At 44.4% G+C, this 13,585-nt stretch overlaps 1 protein-coding gene across 1 annotated transcript in view; it reads right to left on the reverse strand.

Moving 5' to 3' along the window:
* Positions 1–1,051: 1,051 nt before the first annotated feature.
* The window catches only part of LOC135522950 (transient receptor potential cation channel subfamily A member 1-like), a 72,318-nt gene continuing 59,784 nt past the window's right edge, over positions 1,052–13,585 (reverse strand). Inside the window, exons 20-28 of the mRNA XM_064949673.1 lie at positions 11,600–11,700; positions 9,570–9,774; positions 9,319–9,367; positions 9,196–9,233; positions 6,381–6,563; positions 4,897–4,965; positions 4,553–4,654; positions 3,088–3,203; positions 1,052–1,607 (exon numbers count right to left, since the gene is read on the reverse strand). Of these exons, the coding sequence (XP_064805745.1) occupies positions 1,406–1,607; positions 3,088–3,203; positions 4,553–4,654; positions 4,897–4,965; positions 6,381–6,563; positions 9,196–9,233; positions 9,319–9,367; positions 9,570–9,774; positions 11,600–11,700 (1,065 nt within the window). The 3' untranslated portion in view covers positions 1,052–1,405. The remainder of the gene's footprint in view (positions 1,608–3,087; positions 3,204–4,552; positions 4,655–4,896; positions 4,966–6,380; positions 6,564–9,195; positions 9,234–9,318; positions 9,368–9,569; positions 9,775–11,599; positions 11,701–13,585) is intronic.

Consider the following 13,585-nt stretch of genomic DNA (forward strand, 5'->3'; position numbering starts at 1 on the left):
CTGGGGGCAGAGTGTGGTCTATAGCAAACGGCAACAGTGAGAGACGTGTTTCTGGAAAGGTGAATTTTTAGAAGTAGAAGGTCGGACTGTTTTGGTACAGACCTGGATAGTAAAATAGAACTCTGCAGGCTATCTCTGCAGTAGATTGCAACACCGCCCCCTTTGGAAGTTCTATCTTGGTGGAAAATGTTATAGTGAGGGATGGAAATTTCAGGGTTTTTGGCGGTTTTCCTAAGCCAGGATTCAGACATGGCTAAGACATCTGGGTTGGCAGAGTGTGCAAAAGGAGTGAATAAAGCAAACTTAGGGGCTTAGAGGCTTCTAATGTTAACATGCATGAAACCAAGGCTTTTACGCTTACATAAGTCAAGAAATGAGAGGGCCTGGGGAATGGGAGTGGAGCTAGGCACTGCAGGTCCTGGATTAACCTCCACATCACCAGAGGAACAGAGGAGAAGTAGGAGAAGTTTACGGCTAAAGAACTGGCCGTCTAGCACGTTCAGAACAGAGAGTAAAAGGAGCAGGTTTCTGGGCACGATAGCATAGATTCAAGGCATAATGTTCAGACAAAGGTATGGTAGGAAGAGAGTACATTGGAGGTAAACCTAGGCATTGAGTAATGTAGAGAGAGTTATAGTCTCTAGAGACATTTAAACCAGGTGATGTTATCGCATATGTGGGAGGTGGAACAACATGGCATATTAAGGTACATTGAGCAGGGCTAGAGGCTCTACAGTGAAATAAGACAGTAATCACTAACCAGGACAGTAATGGGCAAGGCATATTGATATTAGGGAGAGGCATGAGCACAATATATGGGGACGATTTGACAATTTTTATTGGTTCCATCCAAAATACAACCATTCAGTTCCAGTATGTTTCAGACAGGTTATAAGATAAAAATATACATACAATATTCAAATAATTTCAATCACATGCAATTATTATTACGTGCATACAAGAATCTATGAACACATTGAGAAATACAAGTATAGTGGTTGCAGAGAGAGAGAGAGAGAGAGAGAGAGAGAGAGAGAGAGAGAGAGGATCCATAATTAACCAATCAAAAGTGCATCAGAGGTAGTATCCCCAATGATGAAGTCATTCATGCTAATCATAGTCTCCTACAGTAAATTTTGAAAACAATATCAGTTCAAGTAGTGTATTAAATAACAATGAAAATGTTCTGTATTTTAAATATTCTTGTAATGTTGTTGATGGTCATGAATGAGGATTTACAATTCTGGTCTTTCCTAAAATTTCCCTGGTTTTCACAAATCCTGGATGGAGGTTTCTGGATCTCCTGTTTATTCCCTTCTGATCCCAGGGATCTTCTACCCAGGATTCCTGGAAAACCGACAAAATGGAAATTTGCAAACCCTTAGTCACCAGTAAATTGAAGGACTCAAACGTTCTTGCACTCGATGACCTTCATCAGCGGGATCCAGTTGGAGCCCTTGGCTTGGCCCCAGTTTGACCTCTGCCTGTAACCTTTGACCTCTGTGGGCCCATCATGTTCGTCTGCCTCCGATGTGATCTCCATCTTCTGTATCATCAGCTTTACCAGGTCGTGCTGCTTCTCCAGCACACTAGATATCTCCTTCAGTCTGTATGGGATTATATAGAGATATAAACACTGGATATCTCCTTCAGTCTGGAACATATAGAAACATGTTTGGTATTATCAGTCTGACTGGCTTCTCAAGGTTTCCGCTTAGTTACAGTAGGGAGGCTTTCCCTGTTGCTCTGCTTAGTTACAGTAGGGATGCTCTCCTTGTTGCTCTGCTTAGTTACAGTAGGGATGCTCTCCTTGTTGCTCTGCTTAGTTACAGTAGGGAGGCTCTCCTTGTTGCTCTGCTTAGTTACAGTAGGGAGGCTTTCCCTGTTGCTCTGCTTAGTTACAGTAGGGAGGCTCTCCCTGTTGCTCTGCTTAGTTACAGTAGGGAGGCTTTCCCTGTTGCTCTGCTTAGTTACAGTAGGGAGGCTTTCCCTCTTGATCTGCTTAGTTACAGTAGGGAGGCTCTCCTTGTTGCTCTGCTTAGTTACAGTAGGGAGGCTCGCCTTGTTGCTCTGCTTAGTTACAGTAGGGAGGCTTTCCCTGTTGTTCTGCTTAGTTAGAGTAGGGAGGCTCTCCTTATTGCTCTGCTTAGTTACAGTAGGGAGGCTTTCCCTCTTGATCTGCTTAGTTACAGTAGGGAGGCTCTCCTTATTGCTCTGCTTAGTTACAGTAGGGAGGCTTTTGTTGCTCTGCTTAGTTACAGTAGGGAGGCTCTCCCCGTTGCTCTGCTTAGTTACAGTAGGGAGGCTCTCCCTGTTGCTCTGCTTACAGCAGGGAGGCTTTCCCTGTTGCTCTGCTTAGTTACAGTAGGGAGGCTTGGAGGCTTTCCCTGTTGCTCTGCTTAGTTACGGTAGGGAGGCTTTCCCTGTTGCTCTGCTTAGTTACTGTAGGGAGGCTTTCCTTGTTGCTCTGCTTAGTTACAGTAGGGAGGCTCGCCTTGTTGCTCTGCTTAGTTACAGTAGGGAGGCTTTCCCTGTTGCTCTGCTTAGTTACAGTAGGGAGGCTCTCCTTGTTGCTCTGCTTAGTTACGGTAGGGAGGCTTTCCCTGTTGCTCTGCTTAGTTACAGTAGGGAGGCTCTCCTTATTGCTCTGCTTAGTTACAGTAGGGAGGCTCTCCTTATTGCTCTGCTTAGTTACAGTAGGGAGGCTCTCCTTGTTGCTCTGCTTACTCTTAGTGTTAAGAGCATATATGCACTTAGTATGTTACTGTTGAGCACTTTCTTACAATTTGAGTTGCTTTTAAAAACGGGCAGAATCTAAAAAGCAACATTTGGTTTTTATCTCCCTGTGTGTCTAGTCTATCTAAAAGAGTGGCACTGGTTTTTACATAAGACCACTAGAGGCAGCTCACGCACCATTTAAAACACTCCAGATCCCTGATTGTGTGTGTGTGTGTGTGTGTGTGTGTGTGTGTGTGTGTGTGTGTGTGTGTGTGTGTGTGTGTGTGTGTGTGTGTGTGTGTGTGTGTGTGTGTGTGTGTGTGTGTGTGTGTGTGTGTGTGTGTGTGTGTGTGTGTGTGTGTGACATACCTGTACTTCTGTCTGCGTAGTTCAGCCTCGACAGAGGTTGAATTTGATGAGTTGGTCATTAGACGAGTCTGCACTTCGTTTGCTTCTCCTTGACTCCAGAAATTAAGTATTGAGGCCTTTTGAAAGAAAGAACAAAGAACCATTGATTTCTCCAAACCACAGTAAGTCCTATATACACACTATATACAGTATTCTGTATATATACTGTATATATGTGTGTATAATACACTGCTCAAAAAAATAAAGGGAACACTAAAATAACACATCCTCGATCTGAATTAATGAAATATTCTTATTAAATACTTTTTTCTTTACATATTGTAATGTGCTGACAACTTTATCACGCAAAAATTATCAATGGAAATCAAATTCATCAACCCATGGAGGTCTGGATTTGGAGTCACACTCCAAATTAAAGTGGAAAACCACACCACGGGCTGATCCAACTTTGATGTAATGTCCTTAAAACAAGTCAAAATGAGGCTCAGTAGTGTGTGTGGCCTCCACGTGCCTGTATGACCTCCCTACAACGCCTGGGCATGCTCCTGATGAGGTGGCGGATGGTCTCCTGAGGGATCTCCTCCCAGACCTGGACTAAAGCATCCGCCAACTCCTGGACAGTCTGTGGTGCAATGTGGCGTTGGTGGATGGAGCGAGACATGATGTCCCAGATGTGCTCAATTGGATTCAGGTCTGGGGGGCGGGCCAGTCCATAGCATCAATGCCTTCCTCTTGCAGGAACTGCTGACACACTCCAGCCACATGAGGTCTGAGTGGGTTCCACGTCCCGCGCCGGAGCCGCCACCATGGACAGACGCCCACCCGGACCCTCCCTATTGTTTTGAGGTGCGTTCGGGAGTCCTCACCTTAGGGGGGGGGGTTCTGTCACACCCTGGTCTAAGTATTTTGTGTTTTTCTTCATGTATTGGGTCAGGCCAGGGTGTGGCATGGAGTTTTTGTATTGTGGTGTGTTTTGTCTTGGGGTTTTGGTGTGTATGTATTTGGGATTGTAGCTAGTGGGGTTATCTAGCAAAGTCTATGGCTGTCTGGAGTGGTTCTCAATCAGAGGCAGGTGCTTATCGTTGTCTCTGATTGGGTACCATATTTAGGCAGCCATATTCTTTGAGTTTGTCGTGGGTGATTGTCCTGAGTGTCTTGACGTCCTTAGTATGTGTTAGTTTGCACCAGTTTAGGCTGTTTCGGTTTTCATTACGTTTATTGTTTTGTAGAGTTTGTCTTTTGGATTCGTGTTACGTTTGTTTTATTAAACATGGATCACAATATACACGCTGCAGTTTGGTCCGACTCTCCTTCACCATATGAAAACCGTGACAGGTAACTTGACCAAAATTCTGTTTGAAGGATTCTGGATCTCCTGCTTATTCCTGATTCATGGAATTTCTTAACCAGTATTTTGGGAAAACCTGGGAATTATAGATAAATTACCGACAGGAGCCATACCCACCTTGGAGCACTTGCGGTTGGGGTAGATGGTGAAGAATGACTGGTCCACTCTCTTCAACAACCAGTACGGCATCTTTTCCTCCAGATTGGTGTGGAGCTCGATCTGACATGGAAATAAATCAATGCCGTCAGTCAACAAAATCAGCAAGTATGGGTACAGTATGATGAGGAAGGGATATTGACCCAATCAGAACAACTTTTCAATACACTTCAGTGACGAATGTCTAAAGGAATTTTCTAAATTGAGGACTTTGAGGAAAGATGCAACACGCTGAACAAGAATCCATTAGATGTTATGTATGGTGTCTAATTTTATCTTAACAAAAGGATGTGTCAGCTACACACCTGCATGGCTATTCTCTTCAGAGCTGCGGTTCTCTTTACCTCAGCGATGTCTCCGACTGCCAAACCGATCTACAACACGTAGGTTAGCATTTTTAGTCATGAATGTTGTTCTGGAGGCAACTCTGCAGAGTGGTCACTAGCTGGCACAGCGACAAAGTCATACAAACCTTTAACTTTAACCACACTGCACACCCTAATGCCTAACCTTAACCTTAAATTATTACCAAAAAGCTATTTTATTAAAATGTGTTTTATAGAAAATTTTGACATTGCAGCTCGCCCACCTAGCCGAAATACCTCAGTTTTGCCTCCAGGACAAGACACATCCCAATAAACCTTCCTACAACACTATCAGGTTCGAAGGTAAGACCCAATTGCAGACTGTGTCGAAGTAACAATGTATCCTGACACAATGCGAGACCCAGATGCAGACGCAGGGGGCAGATGGTTGGAGGCTTACAATGTTTAATAATCCAAAAAGGGGTAGGCAACAGAATGGTCATGGACAGGTGAAAGGTCAAAACCAGATCAGAGTCCAGGAGGTACAGAGTGGCAGACAGGATCGTTGTCAAGGCAGGCAGAATGGTCAGGCAGGCGGGTACAGGGTCCAGAAACAGGCAAGGGTCAAAACTGTGAGGACTAGAAAAAGGAGAATAGCAAAAAGCAGGAGAACGGGGAAAGGAACGCTGGTTTTCTTGGAAAACATACAAGATGAACTGGAACAGAGAGACAGGAAACACAAGGATAATAAGCGACACCTGGAGGGGGTGGAGACAATCACAAGGAGCAGGTGAAACAGATCAGGACGTGACACAATGTTTATTACAGCAACAGGGTCAGGCAAACCGCAGGTCAAGGCAGGCAGGGGTCGATAATCCAGAGTAGTGGTGCAGGACGGCAGGTAGGCTCAGGAAAGGCATGAGGTCAAAACCGGGAAAAACAGGAACGTTAGGCAAGACAGGAGCAGGGGTGAAAACCGCTGGTAGGTTTGAAGAACAAAATGAACTGGCTACAGACAAACAGAGAACACAGGTATAAATACACAGGGGATAATGGGGAAGATGGGTGACACCTGGAGGGGGGGTGGAGACAATTACAAGGACAGGTGAAACAGATCAGGACGTGACATACACACTCAAATAAGAACCATCTTTCCTGTGAAATGTGGGGCTGCATTTCAATAATCTTAAGTAGCTTTCTCGCCTCATCTCCTTCCATTCATCAACACAGATCTAAGGTAAGGAGACAAGAAGAGGAAGCCATTTTGGACAGTTGAGATGGACCAGGGGTGTCAAGGTATATTCTATGGAGGGGCCGTGTGTGTGCTGTTTTTTTTATTATTTTCTTTCAATTTGTGTCTAATTAAGACCTAGATACCCAGGTGAGGGGAGTTCCAATCATGTACAAGGGAGGAGTGAAAACCCTCAGAGATTCGTCCCTCCAGTAAATGAGTTTGACACGCTTTAGATCATGGAGATGCTTACCATCATGTTCATCAGCAGGATCGGCATGAGGATGACAAACACCACAAACATATAGAAAGTGAGGAAGGGAAATGGAAGTTTGTTGTCTAGGTATATGTCCAGAATGTTGCTTTGGTAATTCAGTTCTCCAACCATCATCACAAAGATCTGGACCCCAGACAGGTCCAGTCGCTCAAACTCTTTCTGAAACAACAAAAGAGAGGAAGAGAAATGGGATGACATGGAACATGGCAGAGGACTTAAAACATAAGCAGATCTTAGTTCCATCTCAGATATCTTTGTTGATTTTTTGAAATGACAAATTACCTATGTAGGCCTTATGAAGGGTTTATGAAGGCGTCATTAGCACTTATAGGGCATCTGCACTTCTTGATTTGGCCTTGTTTTTCATCAATGCTCATTAAGAAATGCTAGCAGCCATGACTGAAGACAAACAAGAGTTTTCTTTGGGGTGTGGTTTGATATGGGGGTTTCTTGGGTGTGTCTTTGCCATTCAATCACAACAAAGAGCAGTAGTAGGTACAGCGAGGTAAACTAAACTAGCTTTTCTATGGAGAGAATGAAGTTTTGAAGTTGAGGACTTCTCCCCTCCTGACTGACCTGCCACCTCAAGATGGTCAGTTCTATGTGTAAGCTCAAGCCTGTACGGACCTTGTGTTTAGCCAAGCTGACAGCAGCTAGCTAGCATAGCTTGGTGATAGCTGCAGCTGGCTATACTATGATAACGCAGTACTCCGGGCCAAGTGCACAATGGACACTGGCCCCAAAGGCATGGATTTTTTTAGGGTGCATTACGGCCACACAAATGGGATGCCGTCGTGAAATTCTGTCAAATTGTAAATGAGAAACTGATGTTGTGTGTGCAGCCCGGGCAAAAAAACTAACCAGAGCTCATGCCTTTCAAGCAACTGTTTTCAAAATGATCATCAGAGTCGCATCATGGAGCCTTACAATGTATTAAAAATCAAAACATGTAGCCCAACGTTTGTAAAACAACTAAAGTTACATAAATAACTCTCAATTAAGCATATAGGAGTACCTATGTTTTTGTTAACCACTCAACACATAATAGCCTTATGTGCGCACTTCCTCAAATCGTTTGGAGGAAATAACCTTTCTACTTTATAAATTTGGGATCGGTGTCCATTCCGCGGGACAGCTATCGTAGGCTAATGCGATTATCATGAGGTTATAAGTAACAAGAACATTTCCCAGGACATAGACATGTCTGATATTTGCATAAAGCTTAAATTATTGTTAATCAAATTGCATTGGCCAATTTACAGTAGCTATTACAGTGAAATAATACCATGCAATTGTTTGAGGAGAGTGCATCATTTTGAATAAGAAAAGTTATTAATAAACAAATTAGGCACATTTGAGCAGTCTTAAAACAACATTTTGAACAGAATGCAATGGTTCATTGGATCAGTCTGAAACTTTGCACATACACTGCTGCCATCTAGTGGCCAAAATCTAAATTGCAACTGGGCTGGAAAAATACATTATGGCCTTTCTCTCGCATTTCAAAGATGATGGTACAAAATAACAGGTTTTTTTTCTTTGTTTTATCTTTTACCAGATCTATTGTGATATATTCAACTACATTCATTTCACATGGTCATAAACTTCAAAGTGTTTTCTTTCAAATGGTACCAAGAATATGCATATCCTTGCTTCAGGGCCTGAGCTACAGGCAGTTAGATTTTGGTTTGTCATTTTATAAGAAAATTGAAAAAAGGGGGGAATTCTTTTATTCAGCTTTGTTCAATTGTTTTTTTTATACTTTAAAATAATGCCTAGGAATTTTAAGCAAATCTTGTCTGCTAAATTAATTAGTGTAGCCCACAGCCATTTGGCATGGCCAGATCAGGACCTAACATAAGGACAACTCTGATTCTGTTCTTCTGAAATAGACTACATTTTCTTCATATCATGCTTCTTTAGACCTTTTTTTATTATTATTTTTTTGTACCTTTATTTAACTAGGCAAGTCAGTTAAGTACAAATTCTTATTTTCAATGACAGCCTAGGAACAGTGGGTTAACTACCTGTTCAGGGGCAGAACGACAGATTGGTACCTTGTCAGCTCGGGGGTTTGAATTTACAACCTTCCGGTTACTAGTCCAACGCTCTAACCACTAGGCTACCCTGCCACCTCTACACTCTAACCACTAGGCTACATGCCACCTCTACACTCTAACCACTAGGCTACCTACCACCTCTACACTCTAACCACTAGGCTACCTGCCTCCTCTACTCTCTAACCACTAGGCTCCCTGCCGTCCCTACACTCTAACCACTAGGCTACCTGCCGCCCCCTGTCTAAAATGTGTGGCTCAGTCGGTAGAGCATGGCGCTTGCAACGCCAAGCGTCGTGGGTTCGACCTATGTAAAAGTAGTGGCCCCAGCCGACTTGTAAGTCGCTTTGGACAAAAGCGTCTGCTAAATGGGATATATATTAAAATACATATACATCACCGGCTGACAACATTTGGTAAATGCCACAGCCCTAATCCTATCTGGATGATATTTCTATGGCTAGATAGTAAGAGCCAGTAGAACAATGTTTCTGACTCCTATCGATGCCACATAGGCTTTCAAAAGGAGAAGCTGGTTTTCCAAGGGCAGTTGACTTTAAAAAAAAATGTTGCGTCATTTAAAATGTGGACCACTGTTGGTGATGTCTCTTCTCACCTGATTGAGCATGAGGGCATGGAAGACCAAGGACCACTGTTGGAGATGTCTCTTCTCACCTGATTGAGCATGAGGGCATGGAAGACCAAGGACCACTGTTGGAGATGTCTCTTCTCACCTGATTGAGCATGAGGGCATGGAAGACCAAGGACCACTGTTGGAGATGTCTCTTCTCACCTGATTGAGCATGAGGGCATGGAAGACCAAGGACCACTGTTGGAGATGTCTCTTCTCACCTGATTGAGCATGAGGGCATGGAAGACCAAGGACCACTGTTGGAGATGTCTCTTCTCACCTGATTGAGCATGAGGGCATGGAAGACCAAGGACCACATGAAAGGAGATGTTTCCCACAATTCTCACCTGATTGAGCATCACCACGAAATCCCAAAGTGCAAACCTGGAAGACCAAAGGATTTGAATAACTTTGATATGTCTCTTCTCACCTATTCTAAAAACAAAGTAAAATAGTGTTTTTATTGTCAGTCTACACCAGAGGAATGTCAGCTACATTGTTTAGACAGTTGGTAAAAAACCTTTGCAGATAGAAGAGGAAACTAATCCAGGATTGAAAGACTGCCATCGCCCCAGCCTGCCAGTACCAAGACCCCTCAACATTGAAATTCAGGGGGATGACGAAGAGAAGAGATGAGATGGCCACGGTCCAGTCCTGATAGTTAAAGGGATCCTTGAAATAACTCAAACGCTATTGAGAGAAAACAAGAGAATGTCAGGTACACGTCTGAAACTCTACATTTTAGAATGAGCCTTCAATGACTTTATTGCAAGACAAACAAAACTTGACCTATGTTAAGTGAGAATTCAAATGATGAAGCCTATTGAAAATATATATTTTGGGGGATGTTGTATTAGCCCAATTGATCACACATGGAAGAACTGATAATATATTGTTTAACAGTTGGTAAAAAAAAATAGCAACTAGCAACTAGTTACAGGTGGTAACTGGCAGCAGTCACCATTTACAGGTGGTAACTGGATGGTAACTGGCAGCAAGGTGGTAACTGGCAGCAGTCACCATAGTTACAGGTGGTAACTGGAGGCAGGTTACAGGTAAACTGGCAGCAGTCACCATAGTTACAGGTGGTAACTGGCAGCAGTCACCAGGGCAGTCACCACCATAGTTAACTGGCAAGTCACCATAGCATCGCCCCAGCCTGCCAGTTACAGGTGGTAACTGGCAGCAACCATTTACAGGGGGATCACCATAGAGAGGTGGTAACTGGCCACCATAGGTCCAGTCACCATGATAGTTAAACTGGCAGGATCACCATAGTTAATAACTCAAACCATATTGAGGTGGTAAACAAGAGAACCATATTACAGGTACACTGGCACTCTCATTTTAGGTAGTAATGAGCCACCATTTACAATTGACTTTATTGCAAGTCACAAACAAAACTTGACAGTCACCATGTTACAGGTGAACTGAATTCAAATGATGAAGCCACCATATTGAAAATATCACCATATATTTTGGGGGTCACCATAGTTACAGGTATTAACTGGCCAGTCACCATTGATAACTGGCACAGGTAGTAACTGGCAGCAGTCACCATAGTTACATGGAATAACTGGCATCAATAGTTACAGGTAGTAACTGGCAGCAGTCACCATAGTTACAGGTAACTGGCAGAGTCACCATTTATATAACTGGCTTATCACCATAGTTACAGGTGTAACTGGCAAGTCACCATAACAGGTAGTAACTGGCAACTGGGTAACTGGCAGCAGTCACCATAGTTACAGGTGGTAACTGGCAGCAGTCACCATAGTTACAGGTAGTAACTGGCAGCAGTCACCATAGTTACAGGTAGTAGCTGGCAGCAGTCACCATAGTTACAGGTAGTAACTGGCAGCAGTCACCATAGTTACAGGTAGTAACTGGCAGCAGTCACCATAGTTACAGGTAGTAACTGGCAGCAGTCACCATAGTTACAGGTAGTAACTGGCAGCAGTCACCATAGTTACAGGTAGTAACTGGCAGCAGTTACCATAGTTACAGGTAGTAACTGGCAGCAGTCACCATAGTTACAGGTAGTAACTGGCAGCAGTCACCATAGTTACAGGTAGTAACTGGCAGCAGTCACCATAGTTACAGGTAGTAACTGGCAGCAGTCACACATAGTTACAGGTAGTAACATAGTTACAGGTAGTAACTGGCAGCAGTCACCATAGTTACAGGTAGTAACTGGCAGCAGTCACCATAGTTACAGGTAGTAACTGGCAGCATTCACCATAGTTACAGGTAGTAACTGGCAGCAGTCACCATAGTTACAGGTGGTAACTGGTAGCAGTCACCATAGTTACAGGTAGTAACTGGCAGCAGTCACCATAGTTACAGGTAGTAACTGGCAGCAGTCACCATAGTTACAGGTGGTAACTGGTAGCAGTCACCAGTAACCTGTATCGTTAAAGTTGTAAAGTTCCTATTTTGGCACATTTGTACTGTGATAACACGTTTAAATAAGAGATCCCCCCCCCTGATCTGCCTGGAGACGTTACTGAAGGTCTACCTGGTGGTACATCTGCGTCACTTCCTTCCCCATGGAATAAATGTTCATCACCAGCACCATCACCATGCAGCTGGACAGGAAGGATCCTTGCTGTGGGTCAAAGGTCGTCAGATTTAAAGGAGAAGTTTACCCAAAATCAAATAAGTGATTCCATGTATTGCAACTAGTTCAGTGGAGTTTGCTCTCCCCCCCCCCTCTCCCTGGATTGCAGGACGGAGACAGCTGCAAAAAAAACAACGGGTCATGTGACACGTTATTGGAAGCAGACCCAACTCTGCTCTGTTGTCAGTGAATACCTGATTCACAAATCAGCAAACTGTGGACAGATTCATTGTTTAATCGAAAGCGTACGGCCAAATTAGATTTTTTTTGTTGTTGTAAAATGTACTATCGGTTTTGAGTCAGGATATGTGTACAGTACTTTTCCACCTAAAACATTTGCGATTATTTTGCATAGCTGACTGCCACAGCAGTGGATATGGGTCACAACTGAGCATGTGCATATTTATTTGGTGGGAGAAGGAGCTGGTTCGAAAGTTGATAGAGTCCGGATCACTGGTTGCTGCGAAAAAGGAGGAGCGGCAAAAGGGGGGTGAGAGTAACGGATGTGAAACAGCTAGCTAGTCAGCGGTGGTGCTAGCTAGTTTGCGGTGGTGCTAGCTAGTTTGCGGTGGTGCTAGCTAGTTTGCGGTGGTGCTAGCTAGTTAGCGGTGGTGCAATAGCTTTCAATCGGTGACGTCACTCGCTCTGAGAACTTGAAGTAGTGGTTCTCCCGCGCAGCTTTTGTGGAGCGATAGGTAACGATGCTTCGTGGGTGACTGTTGTTAATGTGTGCAGAGGGTCCCTGGTTGTACTTTATACAGGAAATCAAGGGAAGAAGCCCCCAAAATGTAACCGTTTTCTGGTAAAAGATACATAGCGATGCAAAAAGATTAGTTAATAGCAATTAGAAATAGCAAATACGATGTACAAACCACTGCAGACAACATTACATTGCAGCGTTGTGTGTAGTACGCTCTTCAGCGACGATGCGTGTGAACTAACTCTCTGCTGCGGCAGTCAGCTACATTAAATAACAATATAAAATAATCACAAATATTTTAGGTGGAAAATTACAAAACTTGTCTAAAGGCACACCTGCTCTGTTCCCTTTATGGTGCAATACATTCAACCAGAGACCTGTGGGCCCTAATCCGAGACCAGAGACCATTGGGTCCGAATAAGAGACCAGAGACCTGTGGGCCCTAATCAGAGACCAGAGACCTGTGGGGCCTAATCAGAGACCAGAGACCGTTGGGTCCTAATCAGAGACCAGAGACCTGTGGGGCCTAATCAGAGACCTGTGGGGCCTAATCAGAGACCTGTGGGCCCTAATCAGAGACCAGAGACCGTTGGGTTCTAATCAGAGACCAGAGACCTGTGGGGCCTAGTCAGAGACCAGAGACCTGTGGGGCCTAATCAGAGACCAGAGACCTGTGGGCCCTAATCAAAGACCAGAGACCTATGGGCCCTAATCAGAGACCAGAGAGCAGAGACCTATGGGGCTTGACCAGAGATCAGAGACCTATGGGGTCTGGTCAGAGACTTATGGGGTCTGACCAGAGACCAGAGACCTATGGGGACTGACCAGAGACTTATGGGGTCTGACCTGAGACCAATTGGGTCTGACCAGAGACCAGAGACCTATGGGGCCTGACCAGAGACCAGAGACCTATGGGGCCTGACCAGAGACCTATGGGGCCTGACCATAGACCAGAGACCTATGGGATCTGACCAGAGACCTATGGGGCCTAACCAGAGACCTATGGGTCCTGAACAGAGACCTATTGGGTCTGACCAGAGACCAGAGACCTCCTGACCAGAGACCTATGGGGCCTGACCAGAGACCTATGGGGTCTGACCAGAGACCAGAGACCTATGGGGTCTGACCAGAGACCTGTGGGCCCTATTCAGAGACCTATGAGGCCTGACCAGA

The sequence above is a fragment of the Oncorhynchus masou genome, chromosome 30, assembly GCF_036934945.1.
Source record: "Oncorhynchus masou masou isolate Uvic2021 chromosome 30, UVic_Omas_1.1, whole genome shotgun sequence".
Taxonomy (NCBI): Eukaryota; Metazoa; Chordata; class Actinopteri; order Salmoniformes; family Salmonidae; genus Oncorhynchus; species Oncorhynchus masou.